Genomic DNA, 20,150 nt, shown 5'->3' on the forward strand with positions numbered 1-20,150 from the left:
AAGGTCTCCCTGAGCCTTCTCTTCTTCAGATTAAACAATCCTCTCCTCATAAGACTTGTGCTCCAGACCCTTCACCAGCTTTGTTGCTCTTCTCTGGACACACTCAAGAGCTTGGAAGTCTTTCTTGTAGTGAGAAGCCCAAAAATGAACACAGTACTCGAAGTGCATCCTCACCAGAGCTGAATACACCTCCCTTCTCTGCTGGCAATGCTATTTCTTGTGTAAGCCAGGATGCCATTGGGCTTCTTGGCGATTTGGGCACACTACTTGCTCATGTTCAACCGAGCCCCCAAGTCCATTTCTTCCAGATTTTCTTCCAGTCACTCTGCCCCAAGCCAGTAGTGTTTGGGCTTGTGGCTAAAATGCCAGTCCTGGCACTCAGTCATGCCCTCTTCCAGTGGTCCTCAGCCCAACAATCCAGCCTGCCCAGGTCCCTCTGAAGTGTCTTCCTACTCCAACTATCTCAACTTGGTATCATCTGCAAACTTATTGAGGGTGCACTTAATAACCCCATCCAGGTCATCAGCAAAGATATTAAACAGAACAGACCCAGCATTGAGCCTGGGGAACACCACTCGTGACTGGCTGCCAGTTCTTAATCCAGCAAAGAGAGTACCTGTGCAATCCTGGGCTGACAGTTTCTCCACAATACTGTGGGAAACAGTGTCACAGGCTTTGCTGAAGTCTAGGCTATGTGAAGTAGACTACATCAACAACCTTCCCCTCATCCACCAGACGGGTCACTCAGTGATCATGTTGGTCAGGGAGGACCTGCCTTTCATGAACCCATGCTGGCTGAACCTGATCACCCAGTTGTCCTGTACATGCTGTGTGAATTACATACATACAGCTAGCTCTTCATGAACCGCATACCATTTAAGAACTGACGCATACCTGTATTTTGGGCAACTGCTGCCCTAAAACTGTGTCTAATATATGATTTGATTATTAATATTAGTTACTCTGTATTTCTTTTGGACTCTTTCTAGCTGCAGAAAGGGCTATTTGCCCTGTCTGGATATGTTCCTTGGCTATAACAATACAGTAAGACTTTATGACTGGAATCTGGCTCACAAGCTTTTATTAAACTTAAGAGCTCCCAGCACTGAAGACTGCAGCCCATTAAGGATCAAGATGATGATGTCATAATTAACGTTTACCAAAATGTATCTATTTGCCCATCCCTTGTAAAGGTAAGTACAAGATTCATGATGAGATCATTCTAGAATTATGAATCCAGGTAAAGGAACAGTCTTACAAACATGAACTGTTACCTAATATTTTTAACATTCTGATGACAGTACTCTTCTAAACAACTTTTCAGAAAAGTGCGTGAAAATGAAAAAGTAATTTTGGACCTTCCATGGCTGAACTGAAAAGGTACTTATCCATTTTTATTAACTATTAAATTTAATTTTTTTTGTCTCACTAGATAGAAGTTTCATTTAAGAAAGAAATAAGAATATCACAAAACAAAACGGCAAGAAAGAGCTAGCTGATTAAAAAAAAGTAAAAAAAAATATTGAAGAGATTTTCTAGTTTTGATGAGTAGCAATGTGCAAGGACTAGAAGAGTTCCATATGTTGAACTGACAAAAGGGTTACAATATTTCCAAAGCAACTATTAGGAATAGTATATCAAGGGGTTGTAGTAAACATGGGCAAAATTTGCTTTTTTGCCATAACCTGTCAAGTACAGAGCTGAAATACATGATTTGAATTCTGTGCAGACCACTTTTCAATTTATAAAAATCTAGAAGAATCTGAACTTTGTAGACAAAACTAAAAATAGAGTAAGAAATTACTTTGTATTATTGTGGAAATAGCTTAATATGACTTTTTTTTTTTTTTTCTTTGATAGCAATCGGGTAACATGGATGAAAGATAAATGATAAAACTTGTTTCAATCATAACAAAAAATAATCCGTATTAAAATTCATGTTAGGAACTCATTTAAACATTTTTTTTTGTAATAAATCCAGGTAGCAAGGGAAATCTGACCTTACATATTTTGATCATTAACCTTCCATTCTCAAGCTAACTTGGTGAAGCTTCCAAAACAAAAGAAAAAGCCTTTAGGCAGGAAAAATAAATTCCAATATCATCTAAATGTTTATGGAATAAAACTCTAATTTACTTGTGATTAAAGTAAATTTGTGAGGGGATTTATAACTTATTTTTTAATAAAGGATACTTAGTAGGCACCTTTCAGAATGATAATTTCCCTTATCTTCTAAGAGAAGAAAAAGACAAACGTGCTTGCCCACTCTCTCTGTAGAATGTTTTAAAAGTACAAGCAACAATACAATGCCCCCATGTGGACATTTGCATTTCATTTAGATGTCTCTTATATCTATTTCTAATGAACAGATTCAGAATGGAAGGGTGTGGGTATATGTAAGCATTCAATTAATATCTTGACTTTTCTGTTCAGGCAAGTTACAATACAGAAAAGGCATTGATGTGAATATATATTTGTAAAGCCATGAAGTGCAGCAGAATTTGGCATACAATACAAACTGTACTACATGGCTTTATTTTATGAGTTTGACATTCATTCATATTTTAGAAAGCCATCTGTGTCTCCTGTTTTCTTGCTTCTCCATTTTGGGCATGTATCTCAAATCTGTGTGTGAGACACTATTGATATTCAGTATAAGCACTTGCTTCAACTTGATATAAACGCTACAACCCTGTTAAAATTAATAGAGATAAAAAGATGATCTTTGGTTGCCCTCCTCTGTAAAACTCTTAGAGGTGATTCCATTCCTATTACCAAATTGACTTTGCAGTTAAAATAAACATTATTTTCTTATTCAGATAGTTGTAGCCTCCCCGTAATTGGAGCTAAATGAACACTTCTGGTTTTACTCCATCTATTTTTTTTATTTTTTTTATTTTTTACCTGATCATTCCATGTGAAGTCAGGTGTGATGTTCAAGCGAACTCGGAGCACTGTGCGAGTAATTGGTTGAATCGTTGCTTCCATTGCAATGGAGGGGATTTGATGGACACACTGTTTTACCTTTAACCCAATCTTCACATGATGCAGCATATGACCTGCCAAGAAAAGATTATTGTAACAAATTCACATTGACAGGAAAAATAATCCAACTTGAATTTTCAAGTAGGCTTTTAGAGGGGAGTATTTCTGCTTGCTTGTTTTGCTCCTGGTTGTATAAATGTCTGACTCTCCTCATGTGGCACATCAGGATATTTTGTGATACATGAATTAGGAACTCAGAGCCCAGAAAAGTCAGTACTAACTCCGAAGGGGTTAAAATAACTATTAAGAATTTACACCGAAAAAAATATGTGAAGGGAGTTTCTTTTCTTCACTGACTTTTTTGACCATGCTCTTACCAAGTCGCATAGCTCTTCTTAAAAGCTTGAATACTGACCTTTTGCTTGATGAAGGGCACAAAATCAAACTTCTACAATTTCTGTGTAGAAATTCAAAGTACATGGAAACTGGATTCACAGCATTGAATAAAAGTAAATGGCTTAAGATTCACAAGACTAGTAATCATCTCATAGCATCTTTGATTTTTTAGAAAGGAAAAACTAAATGCTGCAGTATTTATTATTTTTTTTGCATAGTCATGATAACTAAGGCAATAAAGGATCATATTATTAAAAAAAAATAAAAATCCTAGGCAGCATTACAGCATGAGTAGTTTTGCAATTAGAGATAAAATTTCAGAAATTGTGTTGAATAAAGGTAGATGCCAATTGTCAAAGACTAATAAGGTTTTGCAGATAATTAGTCTTCTTCATGCCCCAAATCACTTTCTGTATCATGATGCTAGAGAGGTGGACTTCTGAATCTGTACAGTAAAACCATTGAGGTTTTGTACATATACCTTCTAGAGGATAGTAAGTCTCTTGGTCCCAAATGCGGCTTGTTAAAATCATTATTAAATTTTCTATTTTCTTTTTCATTCTTTTTGATTGTTATAAGAAACTATCAACAGCACTTAAGAAATACGACAAACTTCTAAACAGAATCTGTCTATTCTAGAAGATTGGTATACTTGAGAAAAGATGAATAAATTTTGCTTGTTCCACAAAGACTGCCAACTGTATTCTGAAAATATAGACAGCCTATCTCAAATACCTCAGTCATTTCTTGGCATTTCACAAACTTTATGATTACTCTGCAATAGTGAGTAGACTGTTGCTGTCTAATTCATGGCACACTGGAATCCAGGATTTGGGCATACAACACAATTTCACTGGGAGACGCGGCATTTGTCTATCACCAGTACTTGTCTGAGATAGCCAGCTAACTCCTGTCTTTTTTATTCTATTCCTAAAGTGACAACAAACTTTGAAAAGGTAAAGTAGTAACACTGAAACTGTTTTACGGAGTCAGAGAAAAAGCCTGCATCTGGCAGCTGTGTCTTTCATCATTTCTTTGGTTTTTAATTCAAATAAAAAATGTAAGTCAAGCAAAGCCTTGGTGATAGAAAGAAAGGACAGAGAGGAAGATGTATGTCAAGAAGTAATTCTTCAAAAAAGAAGCACAGACCAACCTGCTTTGGCATTTAAATAAGGCTGAAGAACACAAAATATCATGGCACATAGTCAGCAATAGCTTGTTTTCACAATAAAAACCTAAGCCTATTTTCCAGCTAAGTTAATATAAAAGAAAGCTACATGTTCTACATATATATTGATATTTGTCTACCTTGTGTATGCTAGTTCTGCAAGCTGAAGGAAGCAAAATTATTTTTATATTTTAATACGAACTTCTCGTTTCTCCAAAGGCAGGTATGAAAAGAAATAAGCATTAAAAATTGAAGAATAAAAATGCTAATACTATTAATGGAACAATATATTGTGCCAAAAATCACCTGCACAACTACGTAACAAATTAACAATTCGAGATATACTTCTGAATGAAAAAAACATTACAAAGCTAGAACTTAAATGTTTTATTTTTAATAACTCTAAATTACTATTTATTATAATGTACAGTTTAAGTGAGCTGGATTTTTTCTCTGTCCTTTGGCTGAGCTTGTTAAATAAAATAGTTACCTTGTTAAATAAAATGTCTCTAATTCTGCAAACTTATTTTGCAAACTAATTTCTGCAAAATACTCATTCAACTTTTTCCAATCTAATTTTAAGCACATAAAAAAGCTTCCTAAGATTTTTTATGAAATAAGAAACATCAAATCAGAGGTCGTAATCATCTAAAAAGCAGTGACTCTGAACTATATTTTCACTGTAAAAGCATGCATTTTAAAACACAGAAGTTGTTTCTTTTTTTTCCTCAAAAATCTGATATTTCAGGAGCAAGGAAAATCTAAGATCTAAAGAATTTTCCTGTATATCAGAAGAAATATTCTGATATAAGAAAAAGAAATATATTGCAAACAAAACTTATTTTCTTAATTTCAATAAGTTTGAGGATATTTTTTCCAAGTAGTATATATGCATATAGTAGAAAATGTCATCACACGGTTCAGTTACTTTGTGGATTTTCTCATTTTCAGTATGTCAAATCCCTTAAAAAAATAGTTCTTTTTCTTTTTTTCTGCAAAGAAACCAATGACATGATTCTCCACGTTCAATGAAAATTAATGCAGTGTTTCAGAAGCACGTGTAGGCATAAGAGTCTGCTTTACTTCTTTTTATCATTAATAGTATGGCATTAAAAATTTTTTTCCAATTGGAAAAAATAAATGTGTCTTTCAAAATGGTGTTTTACATAACTAAAGCAATGGTAGCATAGGGTATACATGATTTCAAGTATGTACCTATATGTGGGTATGTGTCTATTGACATTTGTAAATGTAGAAACATCAATTGACATGTCCATTCCTGGAGTTGGCAGGACATGGGCTACCATCAAAACTGCGCCATATTGTGAGCCATGAAGACTGAATAATCCTTTTTTATTGGACAGCCCATAATAACATGTTAATATGCTTACATGGCTTCAAGACCAGAGGGTTTGGGTTCTAAATGAATGGCTCAGATTTATCTCAAACTTGCATAGTAATCCAAAATAATGTAAGTAGATCAGAATTGCTGATTTCTCACCTATTTCATCCTTTCTCATGTCCTTCATCTTGTCTATAGTGAGATTCTTCTCTTCCAACTTTGAGAGGACTGATGGTGGTAACACAGAGAACTGTCTCAAAGGGCTAACCCAGCCCCACAGCCTCTTGTCAATGACTTTGCTGAGATTCAGTAGTCGATATGTCATTGCAGGCCAACGTTTCCTAAGGGCAATCTCAAAAAGAGCTCGAACAATACGAGCTGCATTCTGGAGAGTGAAAAGAAGGCAAAAATGTTGTAATTAACTCAAGTATTCTTTGGAAAATGAAAAGGAACCATAGACTCATCTTTGAGAAACCATAACAATAGATTTTTCTTTTCAAACTTATTTCAAGCACTCTTGAAAACTTTTTTTTTTTCCATTACTGACTAATGGCAGAACTACCTCATGATTGCCTACAGTAATTACAAGAGACATACAATTAATTACAGTTGTACAGGCAGGTCTGCCATGGGACTTTGAACATAACATTAAGGAGTTCTACATTTATTGAGTCTCAGTCACTTTTGAATCAAGTTCACTCTTACTGTGCTTAGCATCTTCCTCCTTCTGCCCCATACATCTGCAAACTCAGTTTACATGGAAATTCAAGATTTTTTACCTTAACTGTGCTTCCAAAACAGGTACCCATTTCACCCTGACTTTCACAACAGCTGCACAGAAGTTTAATAGTTTTTTTTCTTGTTGCTTTTTTTTTTTTAAAAAAAAAAAAACAACAAAAACAAAACATACTACCATCTCCTAAGCCTATTATATGACCAAACTGTAACAATCTGCTTTGGAGTTGGAAATATTAATATAAGCTTCAGAGAGGTCAGTAATATCTTGAAAACCTAAGTTATGATATTAATATATGTGATATGTCATAAGCTTATCAAACTGTATTCTGAAGTTGTGATTTTATTTATTTATTTATTTATTTATTGCCTACCAGTACTGTGACTGGATTAGCAATTCTGTTCTTGATTCACTGACTAGAATACAATCATTCTCTACTGCCTCTGCAGTGCCAACAGGAATAAAGAAAATTATTTGGCCATGATAGGAAGCATATGTCACTAAAAAAGCACATTTCCTTAACTCAGAAAGGATGAATGATTTTCCTAATACTCAGTATCCAATTAAAAAAATTCATAATTTGAAGCACTGGTTCCATACGCGCAATTTATAGAGATTTGAGAAGAACATGTTGTCTAACTAAAAATGTTGTAATTGAGACAGACAAAAAACAAAAAACAAACAAAAAAACCCCCAAAAAACTGTCTTAAAAGCAAACATTAAAAGAATCATAGTGAAAATGATCTAGCTGTGCAAAGACAACGATTTTTATTGTGTAACGATTTTTGATTGACGCATTTAAACCTTGCGTGCTGTGAAAAGTAAACTCTTCTGAAGAAGTTGAGATGCTATGAAAATCTTGCTGAAGAACACGTACACTTTCAAATATTTAACTCATCTTCAGCATCAGATAAATGCAAATTTCTAAATCTGTTTTGGAAGGATGAGATTAAAAGGATTCTGTGCAACACGACGGTTTAAAAGAAAAAATCAAACAAACAAAAACAGACAGACATACAGGATGACCTAAAAAGGTGAAACTTTATAATCTGTTTCATATTCTTACTAATGCTGCACATCTGGGATTGTCTATAAGCATTTTCTCACTTCTAGTTCTTCAGGAATTAAAATTTCAAGCAATACCTCTTCCTTTCGAAGATGGTCTCTAATTGTGTAAGCAGGTGGTTTTGTGTCACAGATTTGCAGTTCTCTTTTTATTTGGTGTAAGAGCTAAACATGCTGTGTAACTAGACTGATTAGCTATCAAACAAAACTGACAAACAAATATACAGATTAATATGCAAACCTACATGATTAAGCACAGCAATCAGTAATTGCACATCTTTCTTGTATAAAGCAAGGATGTGAATAAGACACAAATTATGTCTTATAGATAAAAATATAAAAATACAAAGAACATAAACACAGATTGCAACAGTTTGCTAGATTCAGAGGAAAATCCAGTATATTAAGAAAATCCTTTCACAGCAACTTCTATTATAACTTCTAAATACAGTAATACTATAGGTGTAATAAAAATAAAAAGAATATTCAAATTCATAAAAAAATATGCAGTACTCTCCAAACGGTGGATTTTGCAGGTCTTTTTCTACTTAAAAAAGTACATCATACACACATGGTTTTCAATTCAATTTGCATTAAAAAAAAATATGCATATCAAAGTCTATTTACATAAATGTAAACATTTGGAAGAACGGATACAGCAGAAGCAGCAACAGATATGTAAAAAAACACTATTTTTACCTGTGCAACATATGCAGAATCTGAAATAAGGGAGAAGCTATCCATCTCCCCTCTGCTAATATACGTTTGGAGGAGGATATTTATTTTTCCGTAGTTGTTTTCCACACCTCCAGGAGCAGGAAGTTCACAGAAATCATTCAATAAGGTATCCAGCTCTTCTATTTCTTCTTCTCTAACCTAAAACAGAATTATACTATATGAAGAAATTGGAGAACCTTGATAAAAAACTTTTATACTAAAATTGAATATTCCTTATAATATAGTTACGTTATTTTAAAGCCGAGTCTATGATTTTAAGGAGGAAAAAAAAAAGAGAAGCAAAACCACATCTTACAGAATGTAGCTAATAGACTGTAATTGAAACAATCTTAATAGTGACACAATTACATTTTATTATTCATCACCATCTATTAAGGTTGCCATTGACATACGAAAATTTGATATGCCACAAAAATTGAATCTTCTGACCCCACTATCCTTCATCTGATGAGATTTCATTTTTTATTTGACCAGAGTAAAACCTCTGTCCATCTGGATTAGGGCAATCTTGAATTAACATTAAATGTATTCATTATAGTTATATAGTTTGCATGTGGCATAACACATTTTTAACTCAAAACTGTGAAGTACTATGATTCATGATATTAAAGTTTTCACTGTTAATAAGATTAAGTCTCAGTATGAGTAAAGAAATATTCATACCTATATTCTGAATAATGCATAACTTGTTACAATCTCACTGATGACCCTTACATGGCAAAAATAGCATAAATCTACATATTCTTTGATTTACTGATAGTCTGTTAGTGTAAAACTTATTTAAAGAGGGTAAATGTTTGGTCCCTGCAGGGAACCAGCTGAAAGTAATTTTCATTTGGACTCGACTACCTGACATACAAAAGGCCCTAATACAGTTGGGTTAAAAGCCCCGACTGTCCGACCGTCTACAGGAAAGGAAAAGATGAAGGACACAACCATCCCAGATGAATCTAATGTCAGGGAAACGTTATGCGCTGCTAACGTCAACATTTTTGATAGGTTTTTCTGCTTTTGCATAGTCCAGATCAGTGTTTTGGCTACTGCCGACTTTGCTATCTCAAAATACAGAATTTAAAAAATTATTGTGGAGACAGGTTTCTTATTATTAAAAGTCAAAATTCATCTTCATGAAGTGGAATAAAACTGGAGTTACTCTTGTGCAAACCAGTTAGCTTTAACACTCAGAGCTGCACAGCAAGTGAATCACAACAAAATGGAAATGATGTTGCACTGATGCCATATCACATAAACATGAGAAAGCAAACTGGAAAAACTATGTTATAAGTTAAGAAGCATCGCTACTGACTTTACTACAAATACCGAAACATTTATCTTCCATATGCTTTCTTTTTAAATATTTGATTATGCTAAATTTAGATCTGGCAAAGCAGTATCACTAATGTGAATAAAGCCTGTAGCTCTGAAAATGTTGTATGTATCACTGTAATACCTCATTGTTTATTATCTTATGTAATACAAGAGATTATAGAATTTCTTCATTAGATAAAGAGATGGCAATGCTCAGACAATGTGTGCAAACATGTAGATGGTGAGGGATTTACGCTGCGAGTCCTTAGAAACAGGCGAACGAGAGCCAACTCTAATCTGAAAGTTGTATGACTGCGGTAAAATGGCAATGAACCTGACCCAATAAACCCTGTAGAGTCTGGCTTGCACCTCTATGGGATGGAAGCATGTGCTAATAAGTTCAAACCAGCTTGCAAGGTATCTTATTACGTCCTACCAACAGAAGCGGCAAAAGGGGAGGTTGGAATTAAACTGAGCTTGATAGTAATCTCATAGCTTGTACAATAGAATTCATTAAAATAACTTTCTAGATATTGTGTTGAAAATAGAATTAATCATTCTGATAAGCTGATATTACCCTCTGCATGAATGATATCACAGTTAAATTTAGTTAGTCCTGTATAATTTCTTTTAAAGCAAATTGTTCATGGAGACATCTAAAAGAGATTGAGACTTCAAACAGAAATCATCGTTCTTGGATGCGCCATACCAATAGACACTTATCTTCACCTGTTAATAATTGAGAAGCTGAAAAGTTCTTAAAAGCATTTAAAGGGAATTCTTGAAGATCCATAACTAGTTATAAAATGTGCACTGCAGTTCAAGCTGAATTATAGATAAATTTGAATGAGAGCATATATAGTTCTTGGCAATCATTCCTACCTGGAAAACATACTATAATATGCTTAATATTTAACAGAACTTTGGTATATAGAAAAGGAGCTTACTATTCAGGGAACGAGTACTACACAAGTGCCTAGTTCTAAAACATGCTATTTACACTAAACAGTACAACTTTACCTTTATTTGTTCAAATTCTTCAGCTTTGGACACTATAGCAAGAATATCACCTTCTGTTTTATGAGCATCAAACAATTCATTGAAAGTCTATTAAAATAAAACAAATTAATTTAGAACTGAAAATAAAAATGCACATATAGAACAAAAAAAAGGAATAGTTAACTAAGAATTTTAAAAGCATTTAAAATTAAGATGCAAATAAGTAATTGGATTATCAGAGTGATACAATTTGAACACTAAAAGTTTCCAGAATTACTTCACACTACTTTCAGAAAAATTAGTCCCCTCTAAATTCAGGCACCAAAAATTGAGAGACATGCAATCATGTCAGTTCGTAAACAAATATCTAGAATATATGTGAGAAGATAAATCTGTGAGACAAATTACACATAGTGACAATAAACAGTCAAAAATGACTAATGCTCCGAGTCTTTGACAAGAAAAATATCAATTTGCTATAACAGAAAGCTTTTAAGATGAATGTATACTTCAAACCAAGCTTCCCATGTACACAGTTTTGTGCCACCTTACTCACTTATTTGAAACCCAATATGATTAGTGCCAAAATTCGTTCAGATTGCATATGGCAAGCTGACAGATTTTTCATGCAGGAAAAGCCTTTTTATTACCAACCTCTATTCCTGAATATGCTATCATGCACCAATGGTTGCACAGATCGATAGTATCAAAATGCTTCTTCTAATCCACATAAAAGAAGGCAGACTACAGAAATTTCAAACCTAATCTCATACCAACTCCATTTTTTCCACTGTTGCTTTATATGTAGTTTCTATTTCTCTCTCTTCGTTTTGGTAAATATGATTTGAAAATATATTTTGCAAATCAACTACATATTCTGTAGTATAACTATTTTAGGTATAGGTTCAAAAAGAAGGAAAAAAACCCCACAGAAATAGAATCATATATTTTACCTCTATAGTATTGTATTTAATATAGTAGTGGCTGGCAGTTCTGCCTAAATCTGTTGAAGAAAAAAAGCCGGTTCTTTCTTCAAAGCGAATCATGCGGGCTTTGTCCAGCTTCCTGCCAACTTCAATTACCAACTGTTCTCTGTGCTTTTCTAGACCTGGATCCATCTAGATACCAAATACACAGTTATTTGCATAAGTGAAAAAAAAAACGTATCAAATGAATCATTTTAGTTTAATAACTTAGTACTAATAAGTCAGAAATCAAGTAAAAGGAAGGTACAACTGCTAATTAAAGGTTTTCTTGGGCTCCCTCTCGCAAATAACAACTACATTTACAATATTGACCAAAAACTGACCATGCATGACAAAGCAATCAAAATAATATTTCTTTTACAATGCTATGAGGCTGTCAATACTACGTCGGCTGATAACATTATTAATGAAACAGATGTGCGATTATAAAAGAAATGTACAACTAAGTATTTGAAAGAAATTTTAATGATAACATTATTCATGAAAATTACCATTAAAGTAATATTTACCCTTTATGAAAATACTTCATCTGAAGACATAACCAGCTTCGGTATCTCACATGAAAATAGTTTTTACTGTATTTCAAACAGAATATGCTTTGCACTGGATTGCTGAAATGATTGCTACCTAAAAACCTATCATGTCTCCAAAAGCTTTGTGTACACCAGCAGAGACGTTCCAATTACCGAGTTATAGACTTATTGTATAACCATTCATATTAGAGCCCACAGGAAGCATGCTGTCCTTAACACCATTTCTATTTATACAGAAGTTCAGGAACTTGAACATTTTGTCCAAGTAACAATGCACATTGACTCATTAGTATATAAAAGACTGGGCAAAGCTCCCATTTGAATGGGATTGGTGTATAATTGCACGTTTCCACACCATGCATCTGGGAGAGCCAGACCCACAGGAATGGGTGAAAATGGATTCACAGTCATGTTAACCATCTGCTATATGCACACCTGAGATACAGCTCTAATTACACAAGCAATGGTAAGTCACCAATCCGAAAAGACCGAAACTTGTTCTAGTACACAGGCAACACTTGTTTCTGGGCTTGTACAGTTCAGATTCCTACTGAGTCATATCAGTCCTCTTGGTAAACCTGCACCAAAGATATATGACCAAAGTTTGGAGAATTGCTATGCTTTGGCTTGTTCTGTTTTCCCCTGGACCAGTGTTCAGTTTCACCTTTATTCTGAAGTGGATCATCTGGTGGCTGGTGAAACTGTGAACAACTATAGCCATCTCCACAAAGCAGCTGCAAGACTAGTTTCTAATATTCCCTGTCTTTATCATTTGCTCTGAAGCTGTTTCTGCTTAGTTATGGCTTGCCTTAGTTTCCAGTCAAAAGCTAAGATGACAAAGGTCTAGAGTGCTTTTCTCAATAGTAAGTCATGCATCGAGGTCAGATTTCAGAGCAGAGGTGGTCAGAAAAAAAAACCACCACCAACAGTCGGGATGCCAGATGTTTAACATTTCATAAAACAAGGGAAGAAAAAAAAATCAAAACACTTCCCTGTTCCTTTGGCAGCCCAAATTACCTGCCAATCTTTTGCCTTCCATATAAAAGGCCCTAAAGCTGCAACAGCCCACAACAGTAGACTTTTAATAGTAGACAATACTAAGGTTTCATCTTTAAAGAAACGTCAGTAGCTTGAACAGGCCGTGCAACAATATTCCAGTAGAGAATCCTTGGGTAGCACCCTTCTTGCTGAACTTGCATAATCAGTAATCCCAGAGTGAAAAACTCCAGCCTAGAAGAGCTCTAAGCCATGCTCTTAAAACAAGCCTTGGTGTGTCCACTGAAAAAAACCAAGTGGTCTGGAGTATATGTATGCAAAGTCAAGAACGAGTGATAAATTATATTACTACTCATGGTGTTTTGTCTGTATGAGCAGACATGCTCATATAACTTTTCTGAGAACTGCACATACTTAAAACTCAAATGCAATGCTTAAGGGGATGAAAAGCACTCCTTAACTGTAGGAACAAAAAACAGTAGAACCAAAAAAAGAGAAGAGAAAACAGACAAAGTATTTACCTGAAAACAGACCTCACTTGTTTGGAGCCCTAAATGAAAGGCCAAATGTCTGTAATTCATATCACAATCTTCACTAACATGACACTCATATTGGCTAAACTCTTTCCTCCCACTTCGTTTCTCATCATAAATTTTGTCCATTTTCCCATCTCAATAAAAGTCATAATTGGCACTCCTGGCAGACAACATGAAAAGTTGCTAATCAAAGTAGTAGGGCTGGAGGAATCTAAACTGGATGTTGCAGAAACTGGCTAGGTAGGGAATGGTAATATGCTGGTGAGAACACGCAGGGCATGGAATGTGTCTGTGCACAGCAGATGTACTCTTGACTCCCTCTCTCTCTATGCAGTACAAAACACTCTTTTCTGGGGACAGGCTGGACCTTTTGTGCTCTATGAAGTCATCACTAAATGTGGTGAATACGTGGCTCCCCATGCAAAGGGAAAGAAGTGCTTTGCATTTACGTAGCTCTACTGAACAGCTGAAAAGAGTGTGACCCATGATGATTATGCAGATATATGGATTCTGAATGGGTACCATTGGCTGTCAACCAAAACAAAGGCAGAAACTGGCACACTGTAGGATTACCAAGAAACAATAACATACCACTTAGTAAACTGGATACCTGTAACTGAAACAGAAGGAACAGAATGGTCTAAGTGAGCAAATCTATGGTTATGCCCACATCTGGCACTATGTAATCTGTACACTCTTTGCCTCCAACACACAAATAGCTTTTAAATTTAAAGCTGTTTTTGTGGAAAATACTGGGATTGGGTTTGCTTCCAGATGAGCAGATAACACTTCAAACTGATGTAGTTTGTTGCTTCTTTAACACAAACAGGAACACCTATTTCCAGAGCATCAAATCAGAAGGGCAGAGTGGAAAAGTGGCGGAAAAAGACGAGTGCTGGCAGTCTTGACTTTTTCAGCAGCTGAATAAAAATGCAAAAGTAAGAGGAGGGGGAAAAAACTCCTCTTAATTATTTTTTAAGTTTATAAAAACATTTCTGCTAGTGTTTTATTGCCTTTTTTTTTGTTACTTTTTTTTTTTAACTAAAATCTGTGTATCACACTAATCAAAAATATGTCTTGCAAAAAAAAAAAAAAAAAAAAAGCGGAATTTATAGGAATAGGATAGCAATTTTTACTTTTCATTTATTACTTTCTGATTCTGGATTTTGGTTGATTTTGGACAAAGATATATCAACACAGGGCAACTGTGCTGTTATTGTACTGTTTGAGCTTTTTTTTTTTTTTTTTGTAGAAAACAGATTTGAGATGACCAGAGAAGTCCTAAATGCATCTGCACAAGCTGTTTAAACCAAAACCTAAATACATAACAATGTAACTTCCACCACCAGACAGAAAAGCTATCTGAAAAATATTTCCTAGCATATATATCTATGCATGTTACAACAACAATGTTATGTTCACAATATCATGACAAATGATGGAGTTACAAAAGATATCCAGGAAACGTGAAATAAAGTGCAATTACAACGTATTTGTGACAGTTGCACCTGCACTATACTCAATTACCCATGACCAAACTATGATAACATTAAATGCTTTTAACCAGCTATACAGAAAAAAGTAACAATATTCAGATAATCAGTAATCTATGAAACATCTTCAAAATTTTAGAGAATGAATTGAACTTGAAAAAATTTACAACATGTGCTCTGATTTATATCAATACATGGAATGGTACTAAATACTAAATGAATAAAAATCTTACAACAATTAAATCACAAGGGAAAAAAAACAATAAAAAGTTTGATTTTATAATTTAAAGATGTCACAGGATGACATACACTAGAACAGAATCTTACAGGAGGATAAAAAAGCCAGCAACTCAAAAATACTTTATCATTTATATCTAGCCTACAATACTGAAACACTGACAATAAGCCAAGTTACATCAACTATCTCATAAAAATGAATGTTGCCCTTTGAAGCATAACTTGATCAGCTCAAATACATTTCTGCATGAACAGAAGGGAACTCTTAATTTAGTGCTAAAAGTAGCCTCCTGCAAAAATTATCTTTCTTTTTCTAACCACTTTAAAAGAATTGCTGATGTCAGGTAAGTAGAAATAGCAAATATTTATCCTCACATCATGGAAGGATTACAGACCCAGGCAGGTTACAGATTTTTTTAAAATGTATTTTATACCTGATAAGCTTTGTGACTGATGCCATATACTAATGGATTTGCTCTCATCCGTACATAAAGATAAGTGTAACTTATCCACTTTACTGCTTCTTCCACATTAGTTACTGTTCCAAGAGCAATCTGGAAAGAGGAAAAGAGAGAAAATTAAATGTATATATTACAGCTGAATACAAACATCTTGCTGAAAACATACTGAATTCAGTGCATTAGCATTAAAGAACATGTCAATATGTTTCCAACTTAAATTATTTTAAAATAAAGACAGCGCTATATTTTGAATCATTTATATGTCTGTGTCTTATGAACATCCAATAACATGATATGTTCTATGACATTATATTATATGTAGTCATCCAAATGATTCTTCATACTGCTTATAGTATCAACACAGAAAAGATAATACTGAGATAGCTTATTCAAGAAGTACCAACATTCTTGAGTAAATGTGCTCATGGTAATTTAAAGACCATCCCTAAAAGAAAGCCTAAATTAAAAGATTAAGTTTTCATATCAATATAAATGCATGCTCTGGTCTTAAACTAAATGATTCGGACAGTCGTAAGGATTTTCTTTGTCATGTCGCCGTAGCCTGACTTACACTTACAGTGCTAAGAAACAGTTTGTTCCTTTTGTAACTAAAAGTTAAACATACAGGCACCTGCTACATTTTTTTGTTGCACCAAAGCATAATAAAATGTAGCAATATGCACAGAAATAATTCATATTTCTTTTTTTTTTCCAAGGATGAATAAGGTATATCAAAAGTTTGGTGTTTTTTTTTTCCTCAGTAACAACTTCTGCTAATTCAGGAGTTCTTTCACCATCAAACTACTGGTATATACATTGTTACACAGTAACTTCAGCAATACTTTCTGTTAGTTACATTCAGAAGAACAAATTTATTGCTTGTTCCATTTAGTTTCTTTAGGTGAATGCAATATTTCCTACATGCTTCAAAAAGAAATATTTTTTGGTTGTGACTAGTTCCTTAAGACAAGCAAAAATTCCTCTTACTAAAATTCTGTGATCCGTCATTATTATTATTTTATGTTATTTTTGTTTTGTGGGTGCTTGGATTTCATGTAAGCAATTCTCTTGATTTCAAAAAAACTATAAAACCCTATAGAAGTGGTTTTATACACATGTTCAGATCCAAGTATCATTAAATGTCATAGATATTTTAAAAAATAACATAAATATCTATTGATAACCATTCAAAAATAGTAATGCAAGATGGTTTTGCCCTCAGTTAAAAGCTTAAATAACTTAAAACACTGTTGATTTCAATGACTAACATAAAAAAAAAAAACAACAAAAAAACAATCCAAGCTTGTTTCTGAAGTATTTCTGTGTTCAACAGCATAAAAAGGCCAGGGGAAGCCCCATTCTGTTGTTTTACAAAGTATATAGCACGTGAAAGTAGCTAGAAAACATTTAAAAACATTTAGTTTCCCATAGATTACTACAGGGATGACATTTAATACAGCTTGCATATTATTACTCTGTTTGCAACCCAAGGTTAATTTCAGCATCTGATTTCTTTCCATCATTCAAATCTATTTCAGTGCACAACTTGAAACAGTGTAACAACATTGTCCAGTAATAAATAACATTTTCCCCTCAAACTGTTATTTACATAAAAAAATAAAAAGATAAAATTATCCTTCTAGATGAGAGTGAAGCCTGACAATTCAAAATTAAAAAAAAAAAAAAAAAAAAAAAAAAAAGCCATAATAACTCATTTTACTATTGGCAAATTAAGTATTTTCACAGTTAGAAGAAAAAATAAGAAAAAAAACACATTGGATTATAAAATTTAGTTGGGTTTCAGATACTGAACTGAAACGTAACACTGCTCTCCTTCCCCAACTTCAATGAACATTCACTGAATACTATGCAGAGGAAAAAGAAAACCAAACTACTTCTAATTATTTGCTGCCATCTAGTGTTCAAGTAAAGCTCTCACACATGATTTAACAAAAGCACACATTTTCAAACTGAGAGTGACACGGGAGGAATCTCATTAATGCAAACACCTAAGAATAATTTCAAAACAAATAATTTACAAAATTAGGAGACCTGTACTAAGTTCAAGAATATTTGGTATTTCAAACCAATAGACAAGGTGATTCTTCATTAAGGAAAAAAAATCTAGCGTTCAGTAAACCGTACAGTAGTTTATGCAGGTAACATCACAGATGTTGATGAGTCATACGATGTTGATGATGTTAAGAATCACAGAATCATAGAAGGGATCTCTGGAGATCACATAGACCAACCCTCCCTGGTAAAGCAGATGTTCTACAATAGGTTACACAGAAAAACATCCAGGTGTATATCTCCAGAGAAGGAGATTCCACAAACTCCCTAGTCAGCTTGTTCCAGCGTGTTGTTTGTTTGATTGCACCAGTTATCACAACACTTTGACTGTAAGCAGCAGTCACTGATGAGGTTGCTGGTCTCATACAGGTCAGGTCAGATCCCAGAACCACGTCAGCTTCCTCTAGCATATGCATGTACCCAGATGAGCCATGTAGTCACCCAACTCCTCAATGATTTTTTTGGAAATGCTCTGAAGAAATTCTGTCTCTTCTGATACCTGCTGTAGCTCATATTCCACCAACATGGAAGGCTTTAGATTGAGAAAGGCAAAAACTTAGATTTGGTCCACCCTAGCCAATGCACCATCTTATTTATCTTCCTGGCTTAACAACAAAATTGTAGGGAAATGCATGGAAAGGCACATCTCCTGGGGAAAGTATTTCTACTGTCCAGTACTGCAAATTTTCTCCTGTTTCTAGCTCCTAGGGGAAGGAAGGAGCCCCAGAAACAAGCTGGGGTCCAGCTGTGGCTGACAGGGAGGGTTCTATCAGGTGGAAACAATTACGGAAGGAATGGTGACCTGCATTGTATGAGCTATTGATGATAGTTCCCAGATAAGTTAAAGTTTATGGCCTAATTAAACCACATCCCCCTGCATCTTATCTTTCTTCCTGTAATACAGGAATACAAAATACAGCTGTAGGTATTTTCTGTTTGCCAGCTGGTCAACTGACCCAGGAGTCTCTCCTTTCAGTTATGAATACTAACCAGTTAATTTATTTTGTGTTTTACTTTCCACTATGCCCAGTGAGCACACTGTCAGCAGAAAAGGAAAAGGGAGCATCTCCATGCCTACAATGAGCATCACTGGCTTCTTACTCTACTGCTCATTTCCAGAAGAAGAAAAAAACCAACTGAACAGAAAATGCAATCAAAAACCCCAAGTTTTTTGGGTCCACAGGATAATTCTCAGTGGATAGATATGTTGAAGTCTTATCTTTGGTACCAGCTCAATGAAGTTGAGTGTATTTCAGCTTTTTCTGCTACTTAGCTTTTCTAGAAACAAATATAGTGGGCGCCCAAAGTCAACATGCTGTTCTGAGACTGCCCTTCAGCATCTGCTGTTACCTTAAGAGAAGCAGGCACCATAAACATTTCCTCTGAATTCTTAAAATAATGCAATTTGAGATTTTCAGTTAAAGATAATACCCTTGCATTTAATAGTGCTAAACAGATTTTTATGCCATTTTCATACAGATTTTGAGCCACATTACCCTTTAGACACCACTTCCTGCAGCGAGCAGTTCCACAGTCTAACTCCCCAGCTGGCAACCTTTCGCATTTTCTGAACCTGTCACTGACTCAATCCAGCAAGTATTTCCTGGTCTTTCCCAGGAAAAGTACAATATTTTGGCATGTCATTCTTACTTCATAAAACTATTATGTCATGTCCTATTTTCCTTGTTTCTGATCTGAAGAATGCAGGTATGTCTGTGTGTTCCTTCCATAAAAGTGCATCTGTTCCTTTGTCTATCAGTCTTTGAAAATTTCCTGCTTCTATAGAATTCACTATGAAATCAGAATTAAAAATAGTCTCATTTTACCCCCTCATTATCCAAGTTTTCTTTCATAAACCTGGCTACAATACTCAAGGCTCTGGATTTCACTTCATGATTGTGCAGTTAGGATTACATACTGCATTACAGCAAATACACGAATCATTGCCTCATTCATAGCTGCTATCTACTCCTGGCAAGAGACCCAATCGACTGCATTTGCTTTTGGAAGCATGGAGTGTTCCTATATTTCCAACTGCGGAAATACACTGGATGCTTCTGGCCTTTCTTTGGTTTCTCTTTACAACCATGTCATGTTG

At 34.6% G+C, this 20,150-nt stretch overlaps 1 protein-coding gene across 3 annotated transcripts in view; it reads right to left on the minus strand.

Moving 5' to 3' along the window:
* ASCC3 (activating signal cointegrator 1 complex subunit 3) overlaps positions 1-20,150 on the minus strand; it is a 257,468-nt gene that overhangs the window by 75,454 nt on the left and 161,864 nt on the right. For all 3 annotated transcript variants that reach the window (XM_052685015.1, XM_052685110.1, XM_052685166.1), the window contains exons 17-22: positions 15,953-16,072; positions 11,691-11,855; positions 10,759-10,845; positions 8,392-8,568; positions 6,051-6,276; positions 2,905-3,059 (exon numbers count right to left, since the gene is read on the minus strand). In XM_052685015.1, the coding sequence (XP_052540975.1) occupies positions 2,905-3,059; positions 6,051-6,276; positions 8,392-8,568; positions 10,759-10,845; positions 11,691-11,855; positions 15,953-16,072 (930 nt within the window). The remainder of the gene's footprint in view (positions 1-2,904; positions 3,060-6,050; positions 6,277-8,391; positions 8,569-10,758; positions 10,846-11,690; positions 11,856-15,952; positions 16,073-20,150) is intronic.

The sequence above is a fragment of the Tympanuchus pallidicinctus genome, unplaced genomic scaffold (genome assembly GCF_026119805.1).
Source record: "Tympanuchus pallidicinctus isolate F22 unplaced genomic scaffold, pur_lepc_1.0 scaffold1, whole genome shotgun sequence".
Taxonomy (NCBI): domain Eukaryota; kingdom Metazoa; phylum Chordata; class Aves; order Galliformes; family Phasianidae; genus Tympanuchus; species Tympanuchus pallidicinctus.